This window comes from Jaculus jaculus, chromosome 3 (genome assembly GCF_020740685.1).
Source record: "Jaculus jaculus isolate mJacJac1 chromosome 3, mJacJac1.mat.Y.cur, whole genome shotgun sequence".
NCBI classification, from domain to species: domain Eukaryota; kingdom Metazoa; phylum Chordata; class Mammalia; order Rodentia; family Dipodidae; genus Jaculus; species Jaculus jaculus.
This window is the reverse complement of record NC_059104.1, coordinates 121982724-122009091: the sequence shown is the minus strand read 5'-3', so window position 1 is coordinate 122009091 and position 26368 is coordinate 121982724. Positions and strand designations below refer to the sequence as shown.

Below are 26368 nucleotides of genomic sequence, written 5' to 3'. Positions count from 1 at the left end.
TGGAGAGATGGCCCATTAGTTAAAGGTGCTCACTTGCAAAGCCTAACCGGTTGGGTTTGATTCACCAGTACTCGCCTAAAGCCAGATGCATGAAGTGGTGCATGTGTCTGGAGTTACTTTCCTGTCCGATAGGCTTTGGAGCCAAGCTTCTCTGAGTTACAGTTGACTCCTGTGGCTTCAGACAATTTCCCAACCCTCTACCACGGATCTTTCAAGCCTCTCTTGAGAAGCCAAGGTGGACACAAGGGAGAGATTAACGGAAGGACCTTTGCTTGGGTCAGTGATGAACAGCGCAGGACCTCCCACCCTGGCAGGGGGAAGTTGTCAGAGCTGCTGGAGGCGGGGAGCATCGGCGTCTCTATGGCAACCGGAGACGCCTCGCGTTCCTGAGCAGGAGTTGAGAAAGCCCGGTGGCCCGGGCGGAGAAGACCCACTGGGTATGAGGCGGCAAGACGCGCTGGTGGTGACTGCGGGGATGGCCAAGGAGGCCGGCCGTGATGCTGAGCAGCTCGCAGGCCTGGGGTGCAGGGCGCGTGGGGAGCCCGGCGGCTGCCCGCAGGAGCCCCGCAAACAGTGTGAGTTCAGCTACTGCCTAGGTCATGGCGAGGGGAGGTGGGGCTGTGAAGGACAAAGGAAAGCTGATCTGCGGACCTCAGGTGGAACTGGCTGGAGCCCAGACAGTCTGAGAGAGATGGAGAGTTGAGGTGATACTGGCAGAAAGCATCCTGTCCCTTGGCGCCCACTCCGGACCCTGGCATCTCCAACTTACTTGGTTGATAATGACATTAATTGTTTTTTAAGAAGGGTCATGCGTTTATTCACATAGACACATGTATATTATATATAGATATTTATGTATGTCTAGGTGCTAGGGATAAATCTCAGTCGCAGAGGACTTGCCTAACATGTTTCAGGTAACAGCTTCAATCCCCAGCACTGAAGTAAAACAAAATGTCTGAAAACCATGGTTAAAAAACCTCCCCTCCCATTTCTATATTTATGTGTATATGCCCGTCCCTGGACGTTTGTATAATTATGTGTTTAAATGTATGTACTGCCTGCATAGGTATTTACTTATGTGTGTTTGTGTATGAATGTATGTGCACAGACACATGTTGATCATTTTGCCAGTTCCTTTATTTTCATACCAGGAGAATAGAGCAGAAGAAAGGAAGTGGCTTGCCAAGGTAAGCCATTTCTTAAAGGCCTTCGTCTCTCATCGCTTGGACTTGGAGTCCCCAAATTCTTAACTGACCCTTCTAGAATTTCACACTGCAGCACAGGGTGCTTTCCTCTCTGCCCCCCAAACATCCAAACAATATTCAAATAAATAATAGCCAGGTCTGTTCCACAGCCACAAACAGCATGGTTTTAACCGCAATAATTCCTAATCAGGTTACAGTGCTCATAAATTTACAGGTAGTTCACAGCCTCTTGCAGCTCTGTGGTGGGGAATGATGGTGAGATAACAGCCAGGAGGAATGTGAACAGCTTCCATTGCTCCACAGCAGCTCCTTAATTGCCTCTCTGGGGAGAGCCAGAGGGTTTGGAGGCTCCCTCTGCTCAGGGCACTGCCCACACAAGGGAGCATTGGGCTGAAGAGTTCAGGATTTGTGCTTCAGGACCCCACACCCTCTTCCCCTGAGACCTCATCAAAGAACCAGTCACAGAACCACTGCATGTTGGTGATCAGCCTCTTCCTCAGCATCAGTCCCACTGTGAGTCCCATACATTATTACCAACAGCATGCAGACTTTTTTATTTGGGTGCAATTAAATTCAGTACTTAGGCAATGAAATTCCTTACTTTTATTTAAAATTCTTCATGGCAACTTCCCCATTAAAATGTCAGTACCTAAAATGTTTCTTAGTCCTCTGATAAAGGACTAGTCCTTGGAGTACAAGATGGACTTTGTCACTCATTCACCCATTGAGTACATAACAAGTCTTTCCCACATGCCAAAATGTTTGGCTGACTACAAGGGAAGGAGTCAAGCATTAATGCTGCAGGTGAATGTTCACCAGCTCACAAAACCTGGGTAAAGGGCATGCTAAAGGTTTGGGCCTAAACTCCTGAGAACTGTCTTTTAGGACTTCAGTGAGTACAGAAAGTATCCATTCAATTGTAAAATGTCTCTAGTCATTGGGGGAGTCTTCCATCTTTCCATAGCATCAACTCCTGAACCACAGACTGGTCTCAAATGTGAATAGGGGTGCCAGGTCCTTTCCCGTATAAACACCAAATTTCATAAAAATAGCTTCCAGTTAAGGTGCTTGCCTGCAAAGCCTAAAGACCCTAGTTTTCAACTCCCAGAACCCATGTAAAGCCAGTTGCACAGAGTGACACATGCATCTGGAATTTGTTTGCAGTGACTGGAGGCCCTAATGTGCCCATTTCCTCCCCACTCCCCCGCCCATGTTCTTCTCTCTTTGTTCTGTATCTTGTAAATAAGTTGGTGTTTAAGGGTTGGAGAGAGGGATTAGCATTTAAGGTATTTGCCTGCAAACCTAACAACCTGATTTGATATCCTCCAGTACTCATGTAGAGTCAGATGCACAAAGTATTGCATGTATCTGGAGTTCATTTGCAATGGCTAGAGGCTCTGGCATGCCCATTTTCTCTCTCTCTCCTGCCTCTTTTTCCTCTCTCTCTCTCTCTCTCTCTTGCAAACAAATAAATTTAAAAAAAAAAAAGGTGTTTAAGCACTCACCAAATGTATCACAGAAGTAATTAATTACACCTTGAAATTCATTTGTGGTACTCTCACTATTCTGGCTGCCTTCCGGTCCAGTCAACAAAATAGCCTAATACAGAATTCTAGGCACAACTGGATTACACGATTCGTAGGGACTGTAAACTCTCTGGACCTAAGCTTCCATTAACTGGATCTAAATTACAAATTGCATAAGCCATTTAGCTGACACTACATCAACACCTAGGAAACGTGTCTTTTCCCTTGGCCTGTGTTCAGGTCTCTTGGCAGGTGAGATTTGAGCTTCTTCAATCCTGTATTTATCTATTTCATTTGTTTGACCCTAAATCCGAGTCACTGTCTTCACCCCTGTTAATACCATCCTGCGGATTTCCACACTTTCTTCGAAGAACAGACATTGCCTTTTGAGTCATGTGTCTCTTATTCTACTGTTTAACTCTTCATCCAAGTTTAAGCCATTCTCATAAATGGTGAATTTGCTTGTGATTCCATTCTTCAAATCAGATTAGAATCAAGTTAGAATCTAATCAAACTAGATGATGATCCAAGTAGGACCAGTAGTGTCTGGAAGCCTAATGATCTGTTACTTGGCATCCTTGACCATGCCCTCCACCCTCTACATCCCCACCCTAAGTGCACTGTTGAAGTGCAAATCCATTATGGCTGTCTATCAAAGCTGGTAGTTTAGTGACTCCCGTCTAGGAGAATGTAATAGCTACCTTTCATCAACTGTGACAAAATACCTGAGACAAGCAGTTTCAGAGGAAGGGTTTGTTTCAGCTGACAGTTCAGGGTTACAGCCCACCACGCATGGAAGGACGGCAGCAGGAGCAGGAAGCACCTGGTCACATTCAGTCCACAGTAAGCAGAGAGAAAGTGCCTTATTTTTATAACAACCCAGAAATCTAGCTCATGGGAGACAGATGGTGCCACCCACAATTAAGGTGGGTCTTTCCCTCTCAACTTATTCTAGAAACTCCCTTACATATAAGCCTGGAGGTTTCTTTCCACCATGATCCTAAATCTCATAAAATTGACAAGATTAACTATCACAATCTGGCAGGTGGTTTATAGTTTTTAATGAATCTGGTTTTATGATTTCAGGAAATTATTTCCTTCATCGGGAACACAACAACAATTGTACTTGCTCACAGGTAATTGTGAGAGCAACAATTTGTATCAACTGATGTTATCTCTCAACAAAGAAAGCCTGTAAAAGCATTATTCCAAATGAAAGGCTAGCACCTTCTAGTTCTTAGCAGCCCTCATTGCTCAGTAACAGGAGCCTCAAAGCCTCTGCACACAGCTGCATGCTGACTGGCACTGAAAATATTCACAGTAGACAGCTGCTAGGCATAGCTTACACATTTCCCCTTCTTTTCTCTGCCTTCCTCACTTTCTCTCCATCCCTCCTTTCCCCATTCTCTCCTTTTCTCTCCACTCCCTTACTTTTTCTTAGCCGAGGGATTTCTCCCCAATGGCTCTCTATGACTCTATTCACAGTTCCACAAGCTACCTTTTGCTAGTTCCTCTGTGAACTCCCAGCAGCAAAGTGGAAATTTGTCAGGAAACCTGAACTTCCAGCAGGTAACTCTTCTCTCTGAGGTTCTGTTATATAGACTTTGCTTCTTTCTTGGCCAAATTCACCAAAGCCTTTTTGGCCTAAAGATCATGATTCTATAGGAAAGTTTAAAACAAAGTTAGGCTGAGTAATACTGACTCTTACCTCATTCATATAACTCACAACTTTGGAAACAAGAGTGAGAACCTTGAAGTGTCGAAGTGGACATTGTCTGCATCCGGGAATGTGTTTGAGTTCTATGGCCAGGAATGGCTAATGTCAGAGGCAACAGAACTTTTACCCTTTATTTTTTTTAAACTTTATATTTTTATTTATTTGTTTGTTTGAGAGAGAAAGAGGCAGAGAAAGGGAGAGAGAGAATGGGTGCACCAGGGCCTCCGGCCATTGCAAATGAACTCCAGACACATGTACCCCCTCGTGCATCTGGCTTACGTGGGTCCTGGAGAATCAAACTGAGGTCCTTCAGCTTTGCAGGCAAACACCTTAACCACTAAGCCATCTCTCCAGCCTGACTCTTGCCCTTTTTGAGCCAATCTGCACTCTCAGGTCAAGTGCACTCACTGTATTTTTATTTGGTAAATATGGAAAATATTATACACCTGCCATATTGTTATGTGCTTAAATATTTACATATTTTTATTCATTTATTTGAGAGAGAGAGAGAGAGAGCAAGCACGCCAGGGCCTCTAGCTACTTCATACAAATTCCAGATGCATGTGCCACCTTGTGCACCTGGCTTCCCTGGGGAATTGAACTTCAGTCCTTACGCTTTGCTGGCAAGTGCCTTAACTGCTAAGCCATCTCTCCAGCCCTTAAAACAAAATCTTTTTTTTTTTTTTTTTTTTTTTTTTGAGGTAGGGTCTCACTCTAGTCCAAGCAGACCTGGAATTCACTATGGAGTCTCAGGGTGGCCTTGAACTCATGGCAATCCTCCTACCACTGCCTCCCGAATGCTGGGATTAAAGGCGTGTGCTATCACACCTGACTTAAAACAAAACCTTAAACATTTAAAGAATTTGCTGAAGCTCTCCACGGCATTCAAATTGCATTTGTGGGTATTGAGACTGGAACCACTTGTCTGTCAGTTGCAAGACTGCACCCAAACAAGTCCTTCCAGGTCTGCCTAGTTCTTCTACCTGAGCACACATCTGTTGCACATGCATTAACCACAAGATCCCTACTCTTATGTGTTGATGATCTGCTAAAAAAGACAGATATTAAAATGACATCTGCACAATAATTATATGAATCTGTATTCAAACTGCAAAAAAAGAGAAAAGAAGGGTACTAGTGAAAAAGACATTTCTAGGTTTCAGAATCAGGGCAAGTTTCCCCAAGTTACTAATACTAAAGCTGACACTTAAAATGTGAATGATGCAATACAGGCAAAAATCAGGAGAAATGTGAACCAAGTGAGAAGATAGCATGTACAGTGGTAGGGACAGATAGGTTGGCCTGGTGGCTGAGAGTACAATACAGAAAGGCCAACAGTGAGACTGAAGAGACAGATAGGAGCCTGGAAGCACAGAGGTCATTTGTCCCTCTGAGGTGAGCAGAAGCCATGCACAAGGTACTGAGAACAAACACCTGCCGTGGGCTGTACTAGCAGAGAGAGATAAGGGCAAGTTTAGAGGCCAGGAAAATATCGTAAGTCCATCTCTGGCTCACTTCTGTACTTCAGGCTTTTGTCAGGTTTTTAAATTATGGCCAAATGTGCTGAGGTGGTTCTTTTCTACATATGGATTTCAAGCTCATGCACACATCTGTCATCCATTGCTCTGTCTTCATCTATGAACCAAATGCCTTGCACAGAACAGGTCTTAAGGAAGAATTGATTGCTGGATGCAGTGGTGTAGGCTTGTAATCTCAATATTCAGGAGACTGGGGCAAATTTGAGGCCAGCCTGGGAGACATAGTAAGACTTTCTCTTAAAGAAAATGTTGTTTCGCCAGGCGTGGTGGTGCACGCCTTTAATCCCAGCACTCGGGAGGCAGAGGTAGGAGGATTGCCATGAGTTCAAGGCCACCCTGAGACTACAGAGTTAATTCCAGGTCAGCCTGGATCAGAGTGAGACCCTACCTCGAAAAACCAAAAAAAAAGAGAAAATATTGTTTTAATGAGTGAAAGTTCTTAAGACAAATAATAAAGTTGTATGTATTCCCTTCAATCCCTAAAAGAAGAACTTGAAACTTACTGCACAAGCCCTGGAATGACATGAACGAATGAAGTCCTTGAAGAACCCAAAATTACAAACGAAGAGATCTTTCCAAGATAGAGGCTGTCTGATGTTTCTATGGGATACTAGGTCATTTTTTAAAAGAAAGTTATCCATGTAGTTATAATGGCTAGAAGGATGGGCAGAATTTATGATAAAAACTATTTTTGATGTCTTTACAGGGAAGACGTTTTTATATTGTGAGCCACACAAGAGAATTAAGGAGGTCCTGGAAGAAGAACTTTATATTAAGAGAGATGAATGCCACATTAAAAATCCACCTGCAGGTAATCTCCAGGACAAATCATGCTTTTTAAATAAAGAGGAAATTCTCTATTTGATGGAAAGGAGATTATTTTATGATTAAACTATAACGTTCAAAAGAAAAAATGGGTTCTGGGAAAATTACATTTTTTTGCATGTGTGTATGCCTGTTCAGATTGTGTGGCCACATGTGAGGTGCATGGGCCCAGATGTATAGGGGTATATGGAGGTCACAGGCCAACATGGGGTGTCTTTCTTAATTTCTTCTTACCTGTTTGTTGAGACAGAGCTTTCTCACTGAGCCAAGGTTTCACTGACTAGCTAGCCAGCTACAATTACTGGTCTCTACCTTCCAGGTACTGGGATTACAGCTGCTCACTACTATGTCAAGCTTTCTGTGGGTTTTATCTGCTGAGCCATTTCCCCAACCAGAAATTCTTAAACTAGTCTAGCATTGTTTTGTCTATGTCAAACTCCACTTTACAATTAGAGAAAAATGAATTGGATCATCAGTGTGTACTTTGGTAACCCCCCCCCCTTTTTTTGGATGGCATTATTTCTATTTCATGGCAAGTAGGATTTTTTTTTTTTTTCTATATGCCTGGGAGACACAGAAACATCTTCAGTCTGAGCAATGTGGGTGTGATCAACACCAGAGCTTCCTTAATGTTTGATTGCATCAGAATTACTCAGGAGCTTGTTAAAAACAGATCACTGGCCCCAGTGCCTAGAAAGTCTGGGGGAGGGCCCAAGAACTTCCATTTCTACCAATTTCCCAGGTGAAGTTGGGGCTCCTGGTCTAGAGGTCCCACTTTGCCAACCACTGACCCAGCAGGATCTAAGTCACTTAAATAGGTCAAATCAGACAAAGATTTTTATCCTAGAAACATCCAGGGAGTAAATTACATGATCTGGTTACAGAACATGCTCACTGATAGTTCTTGTGAGAGCAGACATGCTGCAGAGGCCAGCACACATGTTATTGTAGAATGGCTAGCCCAAGGTTGTCATGGTTTCTTCTCATTGAGTACTAGCTGAATATTTCATGTCTGTCAAATAATAGGACTTTGTTACAATGCTTGAGCGTTCCTGAATTTGCTAAAAAGAAACACATAGAACCGCTTCATATTTGTAAATAGCCACAGAAACACCTTTGGGTCTTACTGTATAACCAGTAGCCAAATTTGCTCCTACAATGTCTTTTATTTTATTTTATTTTTAGTTATTTCAAGGTATGGGTCTCATTCTAACCAGGCTGACCTGGAACTCATCTATAGTCCCAGGCTGGCCTCAAACTCACAGTGATCATCCTACCTCTGCCTCCAGAATGCTGCAATTAAAGACATGCGCCACTAAACCCAGCTTCATATGAAGTCTTTAAGGAAAGCTTGAACTGTATGAATGGCCTATCCAGTCTATATGCATAATTTCCCTGGTGATTAAAAATGTTATGATTATACTTTGGATTTATTTTCATTGTTTTATTTTATTTATCTTCATTGTTTTATCTTCCTTGTCACTATTTTCTGAGGAAGGAATGCATGCTTTATCATTCTTACTAGATACATCTGATGTGAGACCACCTAGGGAAATAGGAAATAAAAATTCTTTTTTCAAATAATGGAGATTATGCCTGGGTTGCATTTTTATAGCATCTACCACAGGTCATACAAAGGCAATATTTTAGCCTAGGGGAACAAAAGCTAAAAATAGGTCATGTTAAGTTTGGGTTTTAAAAGGCTTTTCTTATGAAAAAGAAACCTGCTTTTTAATGGCTAGAAGCCACATATCATTAGCCAGAATAGGAAACTTGATCCCAGAGAGAATGCCATACTTTTCCTACCTAGTCCCACAGTGTTGGTAGTCCCAACTCAGCCACTGGAACATTTAGGAGGACTGTGCAGGGACATCCTGTTCCTTTAAATACCTGATGACAGCTATAGGATCCCTTCCTGGAAGACATCAGTTGTCACACATACTTGGGATTGTGCATACTTCTTTTTAGGGACATGAGTGAGTGAGTGAGTGGGTCCTATAGTAGCTATCTGTAGATCTTAAGAGAGGCACACTTTACCCATTGTCTTTACTTTTTATTCAGCCATTGTTTCTTTTTCCTGTTGCAATTACAGTTTTGTTGCCATGGGTTAAGGAAATTGTTCTTTTCCAGCCTGCAAATCACCTTCCTCTTGAAAGTCAAAGCCAGTGATCCCTCCGCATACTCACCTCTTGGTAGCATCTGACAAAATGGATTAAATCCCAGTCCCCAGTGTGGCCTCTGGGCCACCATGCTCCATCCCCCTGGCTCTGTTTCTACCCCTCTGGCCACCTTTTCCCTATTCTCTTAGCTGAATCTACCTCTTCCTGATCTCCAAAATTTGGAGGATCCAGTCTGCAAGTTCTCTCTCTTCATTCACTCTGTACCTAGACTCACTTCTTGAAACTTCAACCTAGTCCTATTGTGATAATGACTCCAAAATGTGTTCTCTCTAGCCTCTACTTTCCCATTCAGATCTCCAGAGCCTACTTGACTCTCCAAATTGGCTGAATGATGGACATCTCAAACTTAACATGTCCTGAACAAAGCTCCAATTCTGTACCCTAGACTTTAAAAAATGACTCTTGAACAGGTCTTCCCCACATCAAGAAACAATGCACCTTCACTTACTTGACCAGCACCACACTTAGATGTTAAATTGTTAAGCTCAATTCTAGCCCATTGGTTAATCCTACTGAATCTACATGTGAAGTTTACCCCAAGTTTCCCCAGCTGCACCCTTGCTCAAGCCCCTTCCATTCCTCTCAGGCTCAACAGTAGCTCTTGTATCAGCTACTCCTCTGATGCCATAAGTCTATCCTCTGCACAGAAACCAGAACACCAGTTACCAAACAAATCAACCATCTGGCCTCCATACTCAAGCTTCTCCAGTGATCTTATACTTTTATAAATAAAATTATATCACTGTGAAGGCAAGGGATCACTAATTCAAAGTCATCCTCAGCCATCCAACAAATTTGAGGTCAGACTAAGAGCTAGGAGATCCTAGCTCTTAAAGCCAAACCAAACAAACAAAAGATTGAGTTTAATTCCCAGTACATAACCTGCTCACTGGGATCCTGAGAGTTTTTTTTTTTTTTTTCAAACTCTTCCAAGGTTATGTAACAAATGGTAGAATCACACTGCAAATTCAAGTCTGGTTCCAGATTCCTCTCTCAACTCATCTTCTAAGCCTTCCCAGTCTGGGTTAGCTACACAGGCTTTCCTGATATTCTGGAAACCCATCTCTACCTTAGGGCCCTCCTGCTTCACCCAGACGACTGCATGTGTTCCTCTTCACTCAGGTTTTGGCTTTAGGACATCTTCTCAGAGAAGCCTTATGCTTCTCCGGCTCACTCCACGGCCCCTCTACTGCTTTCTGCTTTGTCCCGTCATTACCCGAAACCACACATTTATTTGTATATCACAAACAGAGTATAAGTTACCTGAAGACAGTGGCTTTATTTTGCTTATGATAAACTTGTACAAAACTTATGTGACCTAAGTACTATGACCTAATTTTAGGATAAGTAAGCTGGGAGTTTTGATATTTTAAAATTTTTCCAAGGTTATGCAATAGATGGCAGAGTCTGATTCCAAATTCAAGTCTGATTCCAAATCCCACTGACCTTCTATTCACAATGGTGTCTCTGGTGACAAAGATGAGCCCAGTGGACTTTGTTTCTCCTTTCATTGACTTAATATTTAATATTTAATTAAATGTGGTTGGTGGCTTTCTTTAATATTTTCATTCTTAAATTGTTCTGTCTTTTCATATTTCTTTAAGAACTCTTGGGCTGGAAAGATGGCTTAGCAGTTAAGGTGCTTGCACCTAAAACCTACGGACCCAGGCTCAGTTCCCTGGAACCCACATAAGCCAGATGCACATGGTAGTGCATGTGTCTGGAGTTAATTTGCAGTGGCTTGAGGCCCTGGCACACCCATTCTCTCTCTCTTTTTCTCTCTTACATATAGATAAATAAATAAATAAAAATATTTTTTAAAATAAGAATTCTTGCTATCATCATTCCCCAAGTGTTCAGGCTTACCTGGGTGTTGCTCAGTCTTCTAATCCTCCACAAACTCACCCAGGGTTCCCTAAGCTATTCCCATTGTTACCCCCACTATGACCTCAGCAAGATGTTTCTGAAATCTTGTGTGTTAGCAAAACTTCTCCTGAATGTCTTTTAGTACTCAGGATCAAAACTTGTACCAATTCCCAACTTGCTTCTTCTCCTGGACCAGACATTCCATTGAATGACATGGCTTAAGGTACTGGTCCAAGAGCAGAGAGCTATCCTTCCCTTCCTGATAGCCATGTTCCACATTGGATGAGACTTAGTTTGGCTCAAGATCCCAAACTGCTGACTCAAATGCCCAGTTCATGTGTTCTGTAATATATAGTTCCCTATCAGAACCAGTTGTCAACATTAAAAAGTCAGGGAGCTGAGTGTGGTGGCACATGCCTATAAGCACTTGGGAGGTAGAAGCAGGAGGATCAGGAATTCAAGAGCATCCTCAGATGCATACAATCTAATTGGTTGGAGTAGTTGCCTTCACATTGCTGAGACCAGACACCTGATCAGAAGTAGCCTGTGGGAGGAAAGGGTTGATTTCAGGCTTACAGTTTTGAGGGACAACTTCATCATGGTGGAGGGAGCTGGCTCACTACCTCATCCAAGCACAACAGAGAAAGAACAAGTTCCAACTAGCTCTGAACACACAGTAGGATAGACTCATCTGCCCCAAAGGTCTACCCCTAGCAATATATCTTCTACAGCAATGCTCTACCTCCTGAAGACTCCACTAGTTGGGCACTCAGTAGGAAGCTTAATCAAAAATAACTAAGGAGGGCTGGAGAGATGGCTTACTGGTTAAGGTGCTTGTGTGAAAAGCCAAAGGACTCAGGTTTGACTCCCTAGGACTCATGTAAGCCAGATGCACAAGGGGGCGCATGCATCTGGAGTTTGTTTGCAGTGGCTGGAGGCCCTGGCATGCCCATTCTCTCTGTGTCTCTCTCTCCTTGCCTAGTTCTGTATATCTCTCAAATAAATAAATAAAAATTAAAAAATACCTAAGGCCATGGGGGACATTTACATTCAAACCACCACATTGGTAAAGGTGAGGTTCCAGTAAGAGTCAAGATGAAATATAGTTGAATGAATTTATCAAAGAGCTTGTCCTGTCTATGAAAAGGAAGAAGTTAACTGACTTGCAGGGTAGCATGTCTCCTTGGTGACTGAATAATGACAATTATGGACGTACCTAGAAGCCACTGGGTCATTCCTGTGCTTTCCTACTCTTCTCCTTCTGTTGGACATAGGTAGGAGAACCTAAGATCCAGGAGTTGGGATCTATAGATGTTTAACAGAGTGCACATTGTATTTCTTTTGGAATTCTGTTGCTTGCATAGGTATAAGGGACTCAAAAGGGAAAGCTGTTCAGTCTGGGCCTCTGGACCTAAGGAACTACCCTACTTGTCTTTGTGACCATGTTGTGGTAACAGCTAACAAGGGCTATAAAAACATGTGCTCCATGAGGCTTATCACTATACATTCCAAACAAGGCGCTAGGGCATAGCATCGGGTATGGCAGAAAAGAAATGTGCTGGGAGGCTTCTTAAACCTCCTTCTCTTCAGCTCTTGATGTTGATGTGGAGATGTGCAGGCTCAGCCTGATGCTGGGCTCTGGAGTGAGGGGCAGTGATGGTGATGTGGGTGAGAATGACAGTCATGATAACCATGGTTATGACTTACAGGAACATCTGCATGTTACAAGTTAGTTGTTTGTATAAATTGTCTCTTTTAAACACCTGGTCAATCTATTTTCCTTATTTTGGGGGGGGGTTCATCCTCCTACCTCTGCCTCCTGAGTGCTGGGATTAAAGGCATGTACCACCATGCCCAGCTCAGTCTATTATCTTTTTATTTATATTTTGCATACCTGGAAATTAAGGTCCAAGGAGATTCGATGACACACAGGTTCAGTAGCACACAGATGGCAAGTGGACTTGTCCAAAGATGGTGCCTTTGCTCTTAGATATTGGGTCGCTCTGCCTCTCTTCAAGACATAAGAAAAAGTTTCCAAAAAGGAAAACATATTTAAAAGTGATTTTGTAGCACATAGTATAAAGTTCTTTTCAGGAAAAAAAAAAAATTACTGCTCTTCTCCAAGTTCGAACCTGTGGTAGGATAGGTCTCAAGGGATGACTCACTTTGTTTTGGTCTCAGAGAGTCTAGACCTATAATAAGATTCTCATTATTTTGAATGAAGAGAGAGAGAGAGGAGAGGAGAGGAGAGGAGAGGAGAGGAGAGGAGAGGAGAGGAGAGGAGAGGAGAGGAGAGGAGAGGAGAGGAGAGGAGAGGAGAGGAAAAGAGCAAAGAAGAGAAGAGAGAAAGGAAGGGAATGCACTTTCCTTATCCAATCCTCAATCAGATAGAAATGGAATTTGGGGCAATTTTGGGGCTTTCTGATGAGGAATGATGTACCTAATGCCCTCTCGCATGTGTTCTCAGAGATACCCTGAAGGTTTCTGCTCCCTACAACTTTTGAAGAAGAAAAAGGCAGGCTTGTGAGATATTTGTGGTACCAGTGTATTCATTTTACCATCTTATTATTATTATTATGGGTATATGCATGCCACCGTGAATGTTTGGAGACCAGAGCACTCACACCTTGTTTGCGGCAGGATCTCTCACTGCACACCACTTCACTCACCAGGTTAGCTGGCCCACAGGCTTCTGGCAGTTCTCCTGTTTCTGCCTTCCTTCGTGCTAAAGCCCTCTGGCATTACAGGTGCCTACCCCGGCCTGAGAAGCTGAACTCAAATACTCAAGCTTGTGCTGCACGTGCTTTATCAATGGAGCCATCTTCCCAGAGCCCTTACCATTTATTTAAAAATGAATTCTACATTTCCAAGAGCTTACAAGTATTTGAGAAAATAATTGCAATTTGAGAATATAAATTGCATTAATTTAATGTTTTCATATTGCAGGGACTTTTTCAGGCTAAAACCTGCAAAGGTGATGGTAGTTGTGAAATTAAAAAGAAAAACATTTTATTTTTATTTTTTATTTATGGGAGAGAAAGAGAGAAAGTGAGAGAGAATGGTCACACCAGGGCCTCTAGCCACTGCAAACGAATTCCAGACACATGTGTCACTGTGAGCATATGGCTTATGTGGGTTCTGAGAAGTTGAACCTAGGTCCTCAGGCTTTGCAAACAAGCAACTTAAGTGCTAAGCCCTCTCTCCAGCCTTACTTGTGAAAAAAATTGATTACTGGGGCTTACTAGTTTTCCCTTTATAAAATAATTTCTTTGAAATGAACTTTGAAAATGTATTGCCAAGCTGGATTTGGTGGTGAATGTCCACCAACCCACCCCTTGGGAGGTGGCCTCAAGGGGATCAGACATACAAGGTCATTCTTGCGTGCTTGGGGAGTCTGAGTCCATCCTGGGCTAAATGAGACCCTGTTTCAAAGAAACAAAACAAAACAAAAATACATCTAGTTCCATTCAACTGTGCCTAATATATGAAAATTCAATTTTTAACTTATGTTTATTTATGACATTTAGTACTAAGAAAAGTGTGAACTTTTGCTAAGTATAGTTTGTTAGTGATTATTTCATCCAACAAAAATGTTTTAAACATCTACAATGTACAAAGAATTTACTATACTCCAGCAAGCATGGCCAGATTGTAGAGTCTAGGCTCCACCCAACATAAATTAAGATTACTTGAATTTTTTCTTCACCTGGTCAAATCTCTGAAGATGTTTACACAAGGGAAGTACAGGCGGTAAGGCTCTGAACTGCTTTTCAAGCTCTCCTGTTTATTATCCATAAGCCATGGACATCTGAAAGGAACACAAATATTTTTAAAGGTTGAGTTTACCTTCCTTGTGAGACCAGGCTGGCATTTGTCTAGAATCTTTGGCATAAAGCATGGCTTTATAATTTTTAAATTCAGCATAAAAAGAAAATAAAAACCTAGAGCCTGGGAAGTTGGCTCAGTGGGTAAGAGGACATGAGACCATCAGAGTTTGATTCCCTAGCACCCACATAAGAAGCTGGATGTGCCCATGCATGTCTATAACCTCAGTCCTTTGATGAGTGAAGACCAGAGAATTGCTAGAGTTCATTGACTGAAAATAGCACCTCCAGGTTGAGAGAGGTGACTCTGGCTCAAGGAAATACTCACATGAGGGATAGAGGGTACCCAACATTCTCCTCTAGTCTCTGCATGTGGGAACATGGGGTGTATACATCTGCGCGTGCACACACACACACACACACACACACACACACACGCACACATGCATGCATATGGCATATGCCAGATACACATCACATCACATCACAAACCACACTACATATACTCCACATTTGTGTGTGTATAGACCAGAAAATAAAATAATAACAACAGATACACGTGACAAACATCTAGAAGACTCTAGGGAAGGATTTGATCCCTCTGTGTTCACTCCCGTGCCCGCCGTGCTGTTCCTTTTCAGCTGGCCATGCCAACAGCGGTCGCGCTGGCTCTGTCCCCACTGTCTCATCTGTCTACCTTCTTGAAGGCCCAGGTCTGGGGTCCTGAGTTCAGCTCCATGAAAACCAGCAGCTTCCCCAAAGCACATCTGTGCTTCTTTCTAGACTTCCTTTGTTCCAGGAAAATTCATTAACTTCTGGTAACTTCTCCACTCAAAGATAATATCAAATAAACACAGTACTATTTTTTCAGCAACCTCCATCTTTGAGTGCAGTAAATACTTTTACATAACTACATTTTTGCCTTGAGGTTTTAAACTCATTTTCTTGTATCTGCACACACATTTTGGGTATTTCCTCTACATAGTTGTACACTTTAGAATGACTGTGATTGCATCAAAGAGAATACAACTGAAGTTGGTCCATGTAATGGCATCATGTCCTTTGATGTGGCCACTTTGCAGTTTGTTTCCAGATTAAAAAACAAAACCTGCTTCCACCTACCAGCATCACACATGCTGGATCAAAGCATGGAACAAATCTACATCAACTTCCTTCATTGCTGACCAGTTGCCTGGACAGAGCTGTTGAATAAATGGTGGTTGGTGGGCACCTGCATCTGAGCCTGTTGCCAGAGGCTAAAAGCAGTCCTTTTCTTTAAAAAAAAAAAAAAATCTCTATCTGAGTAGAAGAGGAAGCTGGCTGTTGAGGACGATTTAGGTTAGATACAAGGGGTAGCTTCAGTTTTGAAAGGTCTTGGCAGAATGAAACTGCGAAGTCTCCTTCAAGACCCTTGAAGGAGGAAGTCACCCATCTTGATAGGCAGCTTCAGATCCTCCTGAATGGGAAGGCAGAGACCTCTGACAGTAGAGTTACTGTTCCTGTGAGAATAATGGCAACCATTTACTAAGTACAGAGGACTTTGTATCCATCCCATCCACATCCTAAAAGAGTCCTTTAAGGTAGATATTATCTGCCACCCCCTCCCCCCGCCATTTCACAACTAAGGAAAGTGCGACACTGTGGCTCAGTGACTTACCCAGTTGGAGATGGTAGCGCTGAGACAGAAGCCCTGCTCTCCTCTGAGCCCAGAGTCTGTGCTTCTGATCATTGCTTAGTCTGAAATCTTATAAGGAGGGACCAAGCGTCAGTGAGAATGCCCATGGGCAGCATGGCATTTGGGGCTTTGGAGAATAGTTAGCATTAAATTCACATGCACCAAAATTAGAAAAGAAACCCATGGCAACTAACTTGAATTCACCAACTTATTCTACTTGGATTGTAGTTTTCCAAAATACTTGTCTGCCTGACTTTCAAAACCTACACAAGGGGATTGGGGAGATGCCAGACAGTGTCAGCATGAGGGCTAGAGTGCAGACCCAGCATGGCGCGGCGGCCTGCATGTAATCCAGTGCCTGGGACGGACATGGGACCCACAAGGAAGCTGGTCTGCTAGAGGACTGAATCAAAGAGCGCCAGGTTCATAAATAAGGTGGAGAACAATCAAGAAGGACACCCAACCCGCTGTCAACCTCTGGCCTCCACGCCACATACATGAGCATGCACTCATGTGCCCACACACAAACACACATACACATAACAAAAAAAAATGATTTTAAGATATGGGGAAGTTTGGAGTACAAACCATTACTAAAACTTATTATAGTTTCATATATTCCCATATCCTATTTTTATTGTGGAATGTCATTATTTCTGCATTAATTTGGATGGGTAGCTTTGCTGGATAAAGTAATATTGATTGACAGTTGTTACGTTTCTAAACTTGGAAAGCCCTTCTGACTTTTAAAGTTTGTGGTGAGTGATGTGCTGTCATCCTGATGGGCTTGCCTTTATATGTAACTTGATTTTTCTAACTTGTGTGTTTAATAATAATATGACAGTGAGAGATTCTTTTCTGATTTTGTCTGTTTGGCTTTCTAACAGCTTCCTGTAACTGTAAGGTGTTTCCAGGCTGACCTGGAATTCACTAGGTAGTCTCAGAGTGGCCTTGAACTCATGGCAATCCTCCTACCTCTGTATCCCAAGTGTTGAGATTAAAGGCATGCACCACCATGCCTGGCTTTCCTGCATTTTTTATACTTCATAATAACAGGTAGGGTGCCAATTTGTTAATCCAGGAGGGAATAAAGCAGACTGAAGAACAGGACACTCCTTTAACATTCAGGCCCCTCAAAAGACTGCATTCTTTCTGTTGTCCTAATGCAGGTCAGCTGGCCCAATCTCATTGGTTGTAATCTCTCATGTAAGTACAGCTGAACAGGTAGCAGTTTCAGCAAAATGATTTCATTTTTTTCTGTGCATATCCCTCTGATCACACCAGTCCATTTCTATGCAATGCAACCCTGCACAACTTCTCAGAACATGGGCATAACAGCAAGCTTCTCACACAAACTGCGTCTAGCCCAGTCCAAGCAAAGTTCTTTCTACCCTCATAAGCCAAACCTCACAGTTCTAGTTCTTACTTCATTCAGATCTTTCAACTCTGACCAGAATAGTCCATAAAGCTGTACTTACAGCACTACAAGGTGTCTCTTAGGTCAAGGTTTTAAATCCTTCCACCTTCCTCTTGAAAATCAGCTCCAAAAGGCCAAAGCCACAGAGTCAGGTTGCAAGCAGTAATGATATCACCCAAAGTACCAACTTTACTGTTGTAGTCAGATTTGCATTGCTGGCAAAAATCTGACACAAAGAGCAGCTTGTTGAAAGAAAAAAAGGTTATTTTGGCTTACAGACTCGAGGCGAAGCTCCGTGATGGCAGGGGAAAATGGTGGCATGAGCAAATGCACATTACCTCCTCACCCACATCAGGTGGACAATAGCAACAGGAGAGTGCGCCAAACACTGGCAAGGAGGAACTGGCTATAATTCCTATAAGCCTACCCCCAATTATACACTACCTCCAGGAGGTGTCAATTCCCAAATATCCATCAGCTGGGAACTTAGCATTCAGAACACCTAAGTTTATGGGGGACACCTGAATCAAACCACCACAGATGGGTTTCAATTTCACCTATGCTAAGTGCCCACCTCTGTCCCTCTCTGTTGAACTGTGGACTCCGGACACTTGGGTCACTGTATCTGGTGTTCTGATCACCTGTGCTGAATGCTGTGTGGCTGGGCTGGGGGAGGGTTCTCTGGTGGTTTGTGGCACTGGTGGTCAGGGGAAAGGAGACTGTGCAGGGTACCTGGTGTTGTACCAGAGCTGCTCAGTTGGTCTCATTTGTGATCTCCTTTAGCAGCTGCTCAGCTGGTCCCTGCTGTCTTTGCCTTCAGGTTTCTTGACTTTGTGAGGAGGCTGGTGTGAGTGGAAAAATCCATTTACTTGGCTTCTGCTTCTGAGGCTCAGGCAGGGCCAGGTTGTGTGCACACTGTAGCTGATTCTGGCTGGTCACCTGCTTGGTAGAAGCTCCAGATCTCTCCTCCTACTCTGCTGAAGTTGATAATTCTGGATACACCTTCACTTTTCACTAGAAGAGTGTATTTTGCTGTTTTTTTTAATATTTTAATTAATTTATTTATTTGAGAGTGACAGGCAGAGAGAGAAAGAGGGAGAGTGAGAGAGAGAGAATGGGCGTGCCAGGGCCTCCAGCCACTGCAAATGAACTCCAGACGCGTGCGCCCTCTTGTGCATCTGGCTAACGTGGGTCCTGGGGAGCCAAGCCTCGAACCGGGGTCCTTAGGCTTCACAGGCAAGCACTTAACTGCTAAGCCATCTCTCCAGCCCTATTTTGCTGTTTTTCTGCTTATTTCCCCTCATTAGGCTGCTTTGGTGTGGCTACTATACTGCCATCTTACCTTCAAGTCTCAACTTGTATTTATTCTTGATTCATGGTTTTGCTATATTTAGTTCTATATTGACTTTTCACATCTTTGTGTAGAATTGAGTTAAATTACATAAGTATGTTAATTGCACAGTGGAATAATTCAGTGTATGACATGGAACACAAAATTAAATAAGTAACTAAGACACTGGGTTAAGCCAAATATACCTTCACTCAAATAATTAACAAAATAATTAGCAAGTAAATATTTTACAGCTAGTTTGTGATGAAAAAGAATACACTAATGAACGCTGTTTTGCTTTTGAAAATACTGACAGTGGCCCTAGAAGGGGTTTGGAGCATCAAGCGGGATCTCCCTGTAGGAGGTCTGACACCAGGACTACAGAGCAGAAACAGCTTACTGCCACAAGCCAAGTACTACTCGAGGCACGGAGGGCTGAGAAGTAAGATCCTAAGACTTTTGCTTCAATAGACACCTTCTACAGTTTATAAACCAATGGTCAGTGCTGCGCTTAAATATCTCACTCAAGGGCTAATGGGAGAGGTGGTAGGAAGATATTTGCCTCACAATGAGGACCAGAGTTTGATCTCCAGCATCTTTATAAATGCCAAGTATGGTAGCACATGCCTGTCATAAGAGCCCTGAGGCAGTGGAGACAGGGAGACTCCTGGAACTTACTTGCCATCCATTCTATCCTAATCAGTGAGCTCTAGACCAATGAGAGACCAAAAACATGGATGGGGCGGGAGAGATGGCTTAACAGTTAAGATGCTTGCCTGCAAAGCCTAAGGACCCATGTCTAATTCTCCAGGACCCACATAAGCCAGATGCACAAGGGAGCACATGTTATCTGGAGTTCATTTGCAGTGACTAGAGGCCCTGGCATGCCCATTCTCTCTCTTCCTCTTTCTCTCTTTCCCACTCTCTCTCTGCCTCTCTTGCAAAATAAATGAAGACATAAAACCAATTTAAGAAAATGTGGGTGGCATACCTGCGGATAACACTCAAGATTGTCCTCTGACCTCCACAGGCTCACACATGCACATGGTCCACACACATATAAGCCCATATATACACGAACACACACACACATAAAAATACTAAAAAAAAAAATTCCTCAGTCAAAAGTTAACCTCCCCTTGACTTGCTTCTATCAAGTTACCTTTTTATTAAGGCTTAGGGAGATTTGATTTGACTATAGGTCGAACTTAAAGTGCTCAAGAGAAGGTAAGAGAAGAGATCATAAAGAGTTTCAGAGCAGGAGAAGGCAGGAATGGAGTAAAGCCCCACAGGTTACTTTTTGCTGATTTACATCAAGTCATAATGAAACTCAAACAGTAGCAGCCCAGCTAACTCATGTACCCGCAATGGGTATGGCAGATGCTCATATACAAGCTTGCATACCTGGATTTTTCTTGACTTCTTTGGCACATGAGCTTCTCTCACACAGCACAACTGGTGGGAGGAATCAATCCTTTGTAGTTCTTTCTCTACAAAGGGAGATGAGGGGCTAAGAAGAAGTAGACTAGGACTTTTCCTGGGCTCTTTAGTTCCCCCTGTCCTAAGGTTGGTGTGGCACGAGGCTGGGCCCAGTGTACTGACCCTCAAAAGGTATAAAAACTTTAAGCCAGGCACGATAGTTCATGTCTTTAGTGCCAGTACTTGGGAAGCTGAGGTCTGAGGATTGCCATAAATTCAAGGCCAGCCTGGAACTACAAAGTGGGTTTCAGATCAGCCTGGGCTAGACTGAGACCCTACCTTGAAAAATAAACAAAAAGGCACAAACTTTGGGACACCGCTTGTTCCCTACCATCACAGTAATTGTTTTTCAGTGATTGTAGCAGGATGAGGAAAGGCAAAAGTCTTGATATGAAAGCCCAGTGTTCAGACAATGTCGGAAGAAAGCTGGTTACATGCGTCTTACAAATCAATGTACATCTGGAAGGTGACCCTGGGTGGAAAGGAAGGAACAGATATTAACTGAACTTGTTAACCAGGATGTGAATCAGCAGATGCTATAAGCACTGGTTATTTTAGATTCTCAATATATGTTATTTTGTTATTTTATTTAAATACTTGAACCATTGCAAGGTATAGGCATAATCCATAAGGGAATGGAGGCACAGAGAGGTTGAGTATTAACAAGTGCTACTTATCTGTGAGTGAAAGTGCTGGCTTTGAACCCAGATCCCATGACTCTCAGCCCTGAAGCATTATTGCATCACCGAGCCCCACAGCCTCCAGGAGCTAGGATGTCTGTTGACCCTGAGTAAGGTGCAAGCACAACACATATGCCGCCAAGAAGGAGCCCAGGGGTGGAACTCTGGGGTATGGATTTAGTGTATGTAGAGGCAATTGAGAGGCATGATATAGCTACTGAGAAACTAAGACAAGGGGTTAAAGAACAAAAGCCAAAGTTACTACTGAAAGGGCTTCATGTAGCAAACAGGAACATTGTGGAAGCATGGGTTTAACAATAATAAAGTAGCAGCCATTAGTTACTATGTGCCAAGCATGGCAGAGTTGAATATTGTAGTCTCCACCTTTCAGGTTAAAAAAAAAAACAAAACTGAAGCATAGGAAAGATATTATACTACCTAAAATCCCATATCTGGTTAATGGCGTTAAAACCACAAACCTGTGTCCATCTGGCTGGTGTCTGAAACTACACCCTTTAAGCACCAGACAATCACAACAGACACTCCAGTCACTGGGTAGGAAGAGTGGAACCAGTCCATATAGCTGTGTTACCTAGGCACAAACAGAGAGCTGTGGGAAGGTGATGTTACACTCTGGGAGGCAACTGCACCCATAATCCACAGAGGCACCATTGTCCTCCACTAAGGGTTGGCTCACAGCAGAACACTTACCTGTTGAGAGTTGTTGAGCTCAACTTCTCACCTGTTTTCTCAAGTCCCATTTATATTGGGTCATAAAACCAAATATCTTAGAGATGGGCTTTTTTAAAAAAATTCATGTTACAAGACTGAAGAAAAAGTTAACTTTATTTGAGCTTGACAAGTCCAGCCAATTCCCTAATTCATCAGTTGGAAGCATATGACCCAAAAAAGAGTTTGATTTTGACCATCACTGCACTGTTCTCATGCGCAGAATTTAGTGAAAACTTATTCCTGGCTTCCTGCTTCCTGCTGCCATCCACTTTGCCTCCCCAGCATCCCCCAGCCTCTTACCCCAAGCCTGTGCCAAGCTGTCATAGATAGACATTATTGTACCTTTCTGTATGTTACCAGCTGCTTTTTTTTTTTTTTTGGCCATATGATAGATACCACAACTGGCCAATCTGTATAAATCAGACTGATAACTAAGAATTGGAAGTTTCTCATTATCAATATCAATATCAATATCATAAATGGGGGCTGCGGAGTAGCTCAGTGGATGAAGTGCTTGCTGTGCAAGCTTGAGCACCTGAGTTTGTATCCCCAGACTCCACGTAAAAGCCAGAAGCTGTGGTGGGTTAATCCCAGCACGCTGACAGCCAGATGGAAAGCAGGTCAAGAGTAAGCAGTGAACTACAAAAGACTTCACCTCAAAATTGGCGGAAGGCAAGGACCGACTGCAGAAGGTGTCCTCTGACCTTTAGACATGTGCCCTGGCATGTGTGTGCCTGAACTCACACACCTGTTCATGCATACAATACACATACCATGCCTATATATGAAGCAAAAAAAAAAATTAAAAAGAATTACCTTAAACGAGTACAATCCCTGGGTAATTCTTGAAAAATTACACTGTATAATTCACACACTAGCGAAAGCTCCATGATAGCAGGGACGGTGTCTCCCTCTCACCACGGTGTACCACGGCTTCATGCCAGGCCAACTCAACTGCAGGCTGTCATGAGAAAACGGGAAGGACCCAGACTCTGCACTGAATGTCTACTTCATGTTCAAGCAGAATGCCGAATGGGGTATAAGGGAAACAAAGGAACTTACTGGCTAAATTATGAAAACTTGTATCTTTTTTTCTTTTTTCTTTTTGGTATGTGCATGTGTCTTTGTGTGTGTGTGGCTGCACATGTGTGTGGATGCATGTGCACATCTGTGCATGTGGAGACTAGATGCTGGGGGTCTTCTTTGAGGCAGGGTTTCTCTCCAAACCTGGAGCTCACCAATTTGGCTAGTCTACCTAGCCAGTGAGCCCCAGGAACCCCTGATTCCACTTCCCCAGCAATGGGATTACAAGTGCACGTGACTTTGCCCAGCGTTTTTGTGTGGGTTCTGAGCCTCCTCCAAAATTAGCCCCTGACATTTGCACATTGCTCATGCCCAAAAAGTGAGGTGCATATATTTTATTTACATCCTGGAACTAAACCCTAAAAAGACATGCTCTGTTTCACAGTGCTTGCAGATACGTCTCCCATGCAGTACATTGCAGCTAGACAAGTCAACCAGAATTTAGTGGGCTTTTTAATTTACTTGTGCTTTTTTTCTCCTTCTTTCTTTCTTTCCTTCTTTTCTTCTTTCTTTCCTTCCTTCCTTCCTTCCTTCCTTCCTTCCTTCCTTCCTTCCTTCCTTCCTTCCTTCCTTCCTTCCTCCCTCCCTCCCTCCCTCCCTCCCTCCCTGCCTGCCTGCTTTCTTTCTTTCTTTCTTTCTTTCTTTCTTTCTTTCTTTCTTTCTTTCTTTCTTTCTTTCTTTCTTTCTTTCTTTCTTTCTTTCTTCTGTGGCAGAGTTTCACTGTAACCCAGGCTGATCTGGAACTCACTCAGTAGTCTTGGGCTGGCCTTGAACTTACAACGATCCTCCTGTCTCTGCCTCCCAAGTGCTGGGATTAAAGGTGTGTGCCACCACACCTGGTTCTTTCACACACACACACACACACACACACACATACACATATGTGTATGTATGTATGTATGTATGTACGTATGCATGCATGCATGCACACATGTATGTATAGAGGCAGTATTTGATTAGATGACTTGAAATTGTGCAGTCTGTCCTTGGACTCAGTAATTCTTCTCCCTCAGGTTCCAGAGTGTATGTCAGGTTGTTTTCCCCTCCTGTTTTAAAGAACAACACGATCAAGATAGTTGTGACTCTTGCAACGTCTAGTTCACATCACTAAAGTTAAGTTTAGAGTCAGGGTTGTCCAGCTATATATCTCTAAGGCATGGTTTTGCTAGAGCCTGCAAAGCAGCCCCGGCTTCTACCACTCACAGGTTTTATTCAACTTGCTTTCCTCATTTCTGTGCCGCAGAACAAACTTACAAGGGAAAAAACAGAGGTCTGGCCTGAAAGTGCTTATGAGTCACTGGGGTACCTTACTAGAATTCAGGTTCTAATGGGGGAGGGAGTGGCCGGGGCCCGAGGGTGAGGCTTCGCACCAACAGCAGGGTTGTCAAGCTCTGCTTGTCCACAGTGGGGGACAGGGTCTCAAAGCAAGCTGAGCTTTGCCAGTTATCACAAGCATGTGGGCATGGCTGCATATTCTGCCCAAGACTAAGTCAAATTTAGATTGTAGTAGGGTTGGGACCAAAGAGCAGACACTCAAGTGGAGCACTCCCATTCCCTCACAGGCTGTTTTCTCGCCCTAGGGTAAGAAGAGTACAACTTTCCATCGAGGTGGAAACTTCTTCCTAATGGCTGAAGAATATGGAAGAAACCGAAGCTTGCTTCTTGGTTTAAGATGTTTGATTAATTTATTAGTCTGTAATATCTTAAAAGTCAATCCAAAGAAATAAAATATTATTGGTAAATAGGCTACAGAAAATATGTTACTTACTTTTAGTTTTTAAAGTTGAGCTGTGAAAGGGTTCTACATCAGCCTGTTCTCTATCTGCCCCCAATACATAAATAAAAACCCAAATATATGCTTATATAGACCTATGAATATATCTCTATACTCAATATACACACACATATATAAATGAAAGTCAATTTTCATATAATATCCAGAAATAATACTAATAGCATATTTGTATTTTTCCCTCTATATACTTTACTTTATCTGTTTGAAAACACAATGTATAATATATACATTTATCATCCCATTTAATGGAACACTATATAGTTTCCTATTTATTTATCATGGTAAATAATTGCACAAAAATTTATATTGAAGCTGAATATGGTAGCTCACATTTGTGATCTCAGCACTCAGGAGACTGAGACAGGAGGATTGCCAAGAGTTTGAGGCCAGCCTAGGCTATATAATGAGTTCTAGGCTAGCCTGAGCTACAGATGAGACCTTGTCTCAAAAGAAATTTCTTGTGCTAAATGTATTCATTTATTGTTTCATTTAAAAAGAAAACATTTAGGCCAGTAATGTAAAAAAGAGACATAAAGGGTAGAGAAAGGAAGGGAGGAGGATACTTAATAGGTTGATATTGTATATATGTAATTACTATGATTGTAATGGGGAGGTAATATGATGGAGAATGGAATTTCAAATGGGAAAGTGTGGGGGTGGGGAGGGAGGGAATTACCATGGGATATATTTTATAATCATGGAAAATGTTAATAAAAATTAAAAAAAAAAAAGAAAACATTTTATGGGCTGGAGAGATGGCTTAGAGGTTAAGATGCTTGTTTGTGAAGCCTAAGGACCTAGGTTTGACTCCCTAGAACCCATGTAAGCCAGATGCACAAGGTGACACATGCACACAAGGTGGTGTACACATCTGGAGTTCAACTGCAGTGGCTAGAGGCCCTAGCACACCAACTTCTCTCTCTTGCTTGATCATCAAAATAACTTAAAATATCATTTTGTTATTTATTTATTTGAGAAAGAGGGAGAGAGAGAGGTTGAGAATTGGCATGCTGGGGCCTCCAGCTGCTGCAAACAAACTCTAGATGCATGTACCACCTTGTGCACCTGGCTTATGTGGGTCCTGAGGAATCAAACTTGGGCCCTTTGGCTTTGCAGGCAAGTTGTTTAACCACTAAGCCATTTCTCCAGGCCCCATTTTTTGACATTCAGATTTTTTCAATATTTTATTTCATATCTGTTGTAACTTACCACTGACATTAAAAGGGTCTGTCACCTTGTATTATGATCACCAACATTTCATTCTTTTTCCTCTCTGCAACAAGCTCATCTTAAAGCCATCCAGTTCACCATTCTCAAGTTCATTGCTATTTTTAATGTAATAAGTAAAGTCTCTCCAGCAAAGATTTGTTGACAGGGTATGTTCTGTCCCTACTTAAAAATATTTACACAGTGAAACAGTCCACGTCTGGGAGTAAGATCCAAACTTTTCCAGACTTGGTATAAAAATTTCCACTTACTTAAAATACTCCAACTAG

At 42.6% G+C, this 26368-nt stretch overlaps 1 protein-coding gene across 2 annotated transcripts; it reads left to right on the top strand.

Annotated features, from left to right (window-relative positions):
- Positions 1 to 429: 429 nt before the first annotated feature.
- On the top strand, positions 430 to 24824 carry C3H11orf97 (chromosome 3 C11orf97 homolog). 2 transcript variants are annotated; one of them, XM_045145467.1, is made up of 4 exons: positions 430 to 575; positions 6693 to 6797; positions 19420 to 19545; positions 24658 to 24824. In XM_045145467.1, the coding sequence occupies exons 1-4, from the start codon at positions 440 to 442 to the stop codon at positions 24660 to 24662; spliced, it is 372 nt and encodes a 123-aa protein (XP_045001402.1). In that variant the 5' UTR covers positions 430 to 439; the 3' UTR covers positions 24663 to 24824. The 2 variants fall into 2 exon arrangements, with proteins under 2 accessions (XP_045001402.1, XP_012804981.1); XM_012949527.2 differs by lacking the exon at positions 24658 to 24824 and having other exon boundaries at positions 19420 to 19591.
- Positions 24825 to 26368: the final 1544 nt, after the last annotated feature.

Bases quoted from the DNA above. Each gene is read 5' to 3' on its own strand.
- C3H11orf97 (XM_012949527.2), top strand. From the start codon at position 440: ATGAGGCGGCAAGACGCGCTGGTGGTGACTGCGGGGATGGCCAAGGAG. The intron at 576-6,692 runs GTGAGTTCAGCT...ATGTCTTTACAG, and splicing joins GCAGGAGCCCCGCAAACAGT to GGAAGACGTTTTTATATTGT. The intron at 6,798-19,419 runs GTAATCTCCAGG...AAATACTGACAG, and splicing joins CATTAAAAATCCACCTGCAG to TGGCCCTAGAAGGGGTTTGG.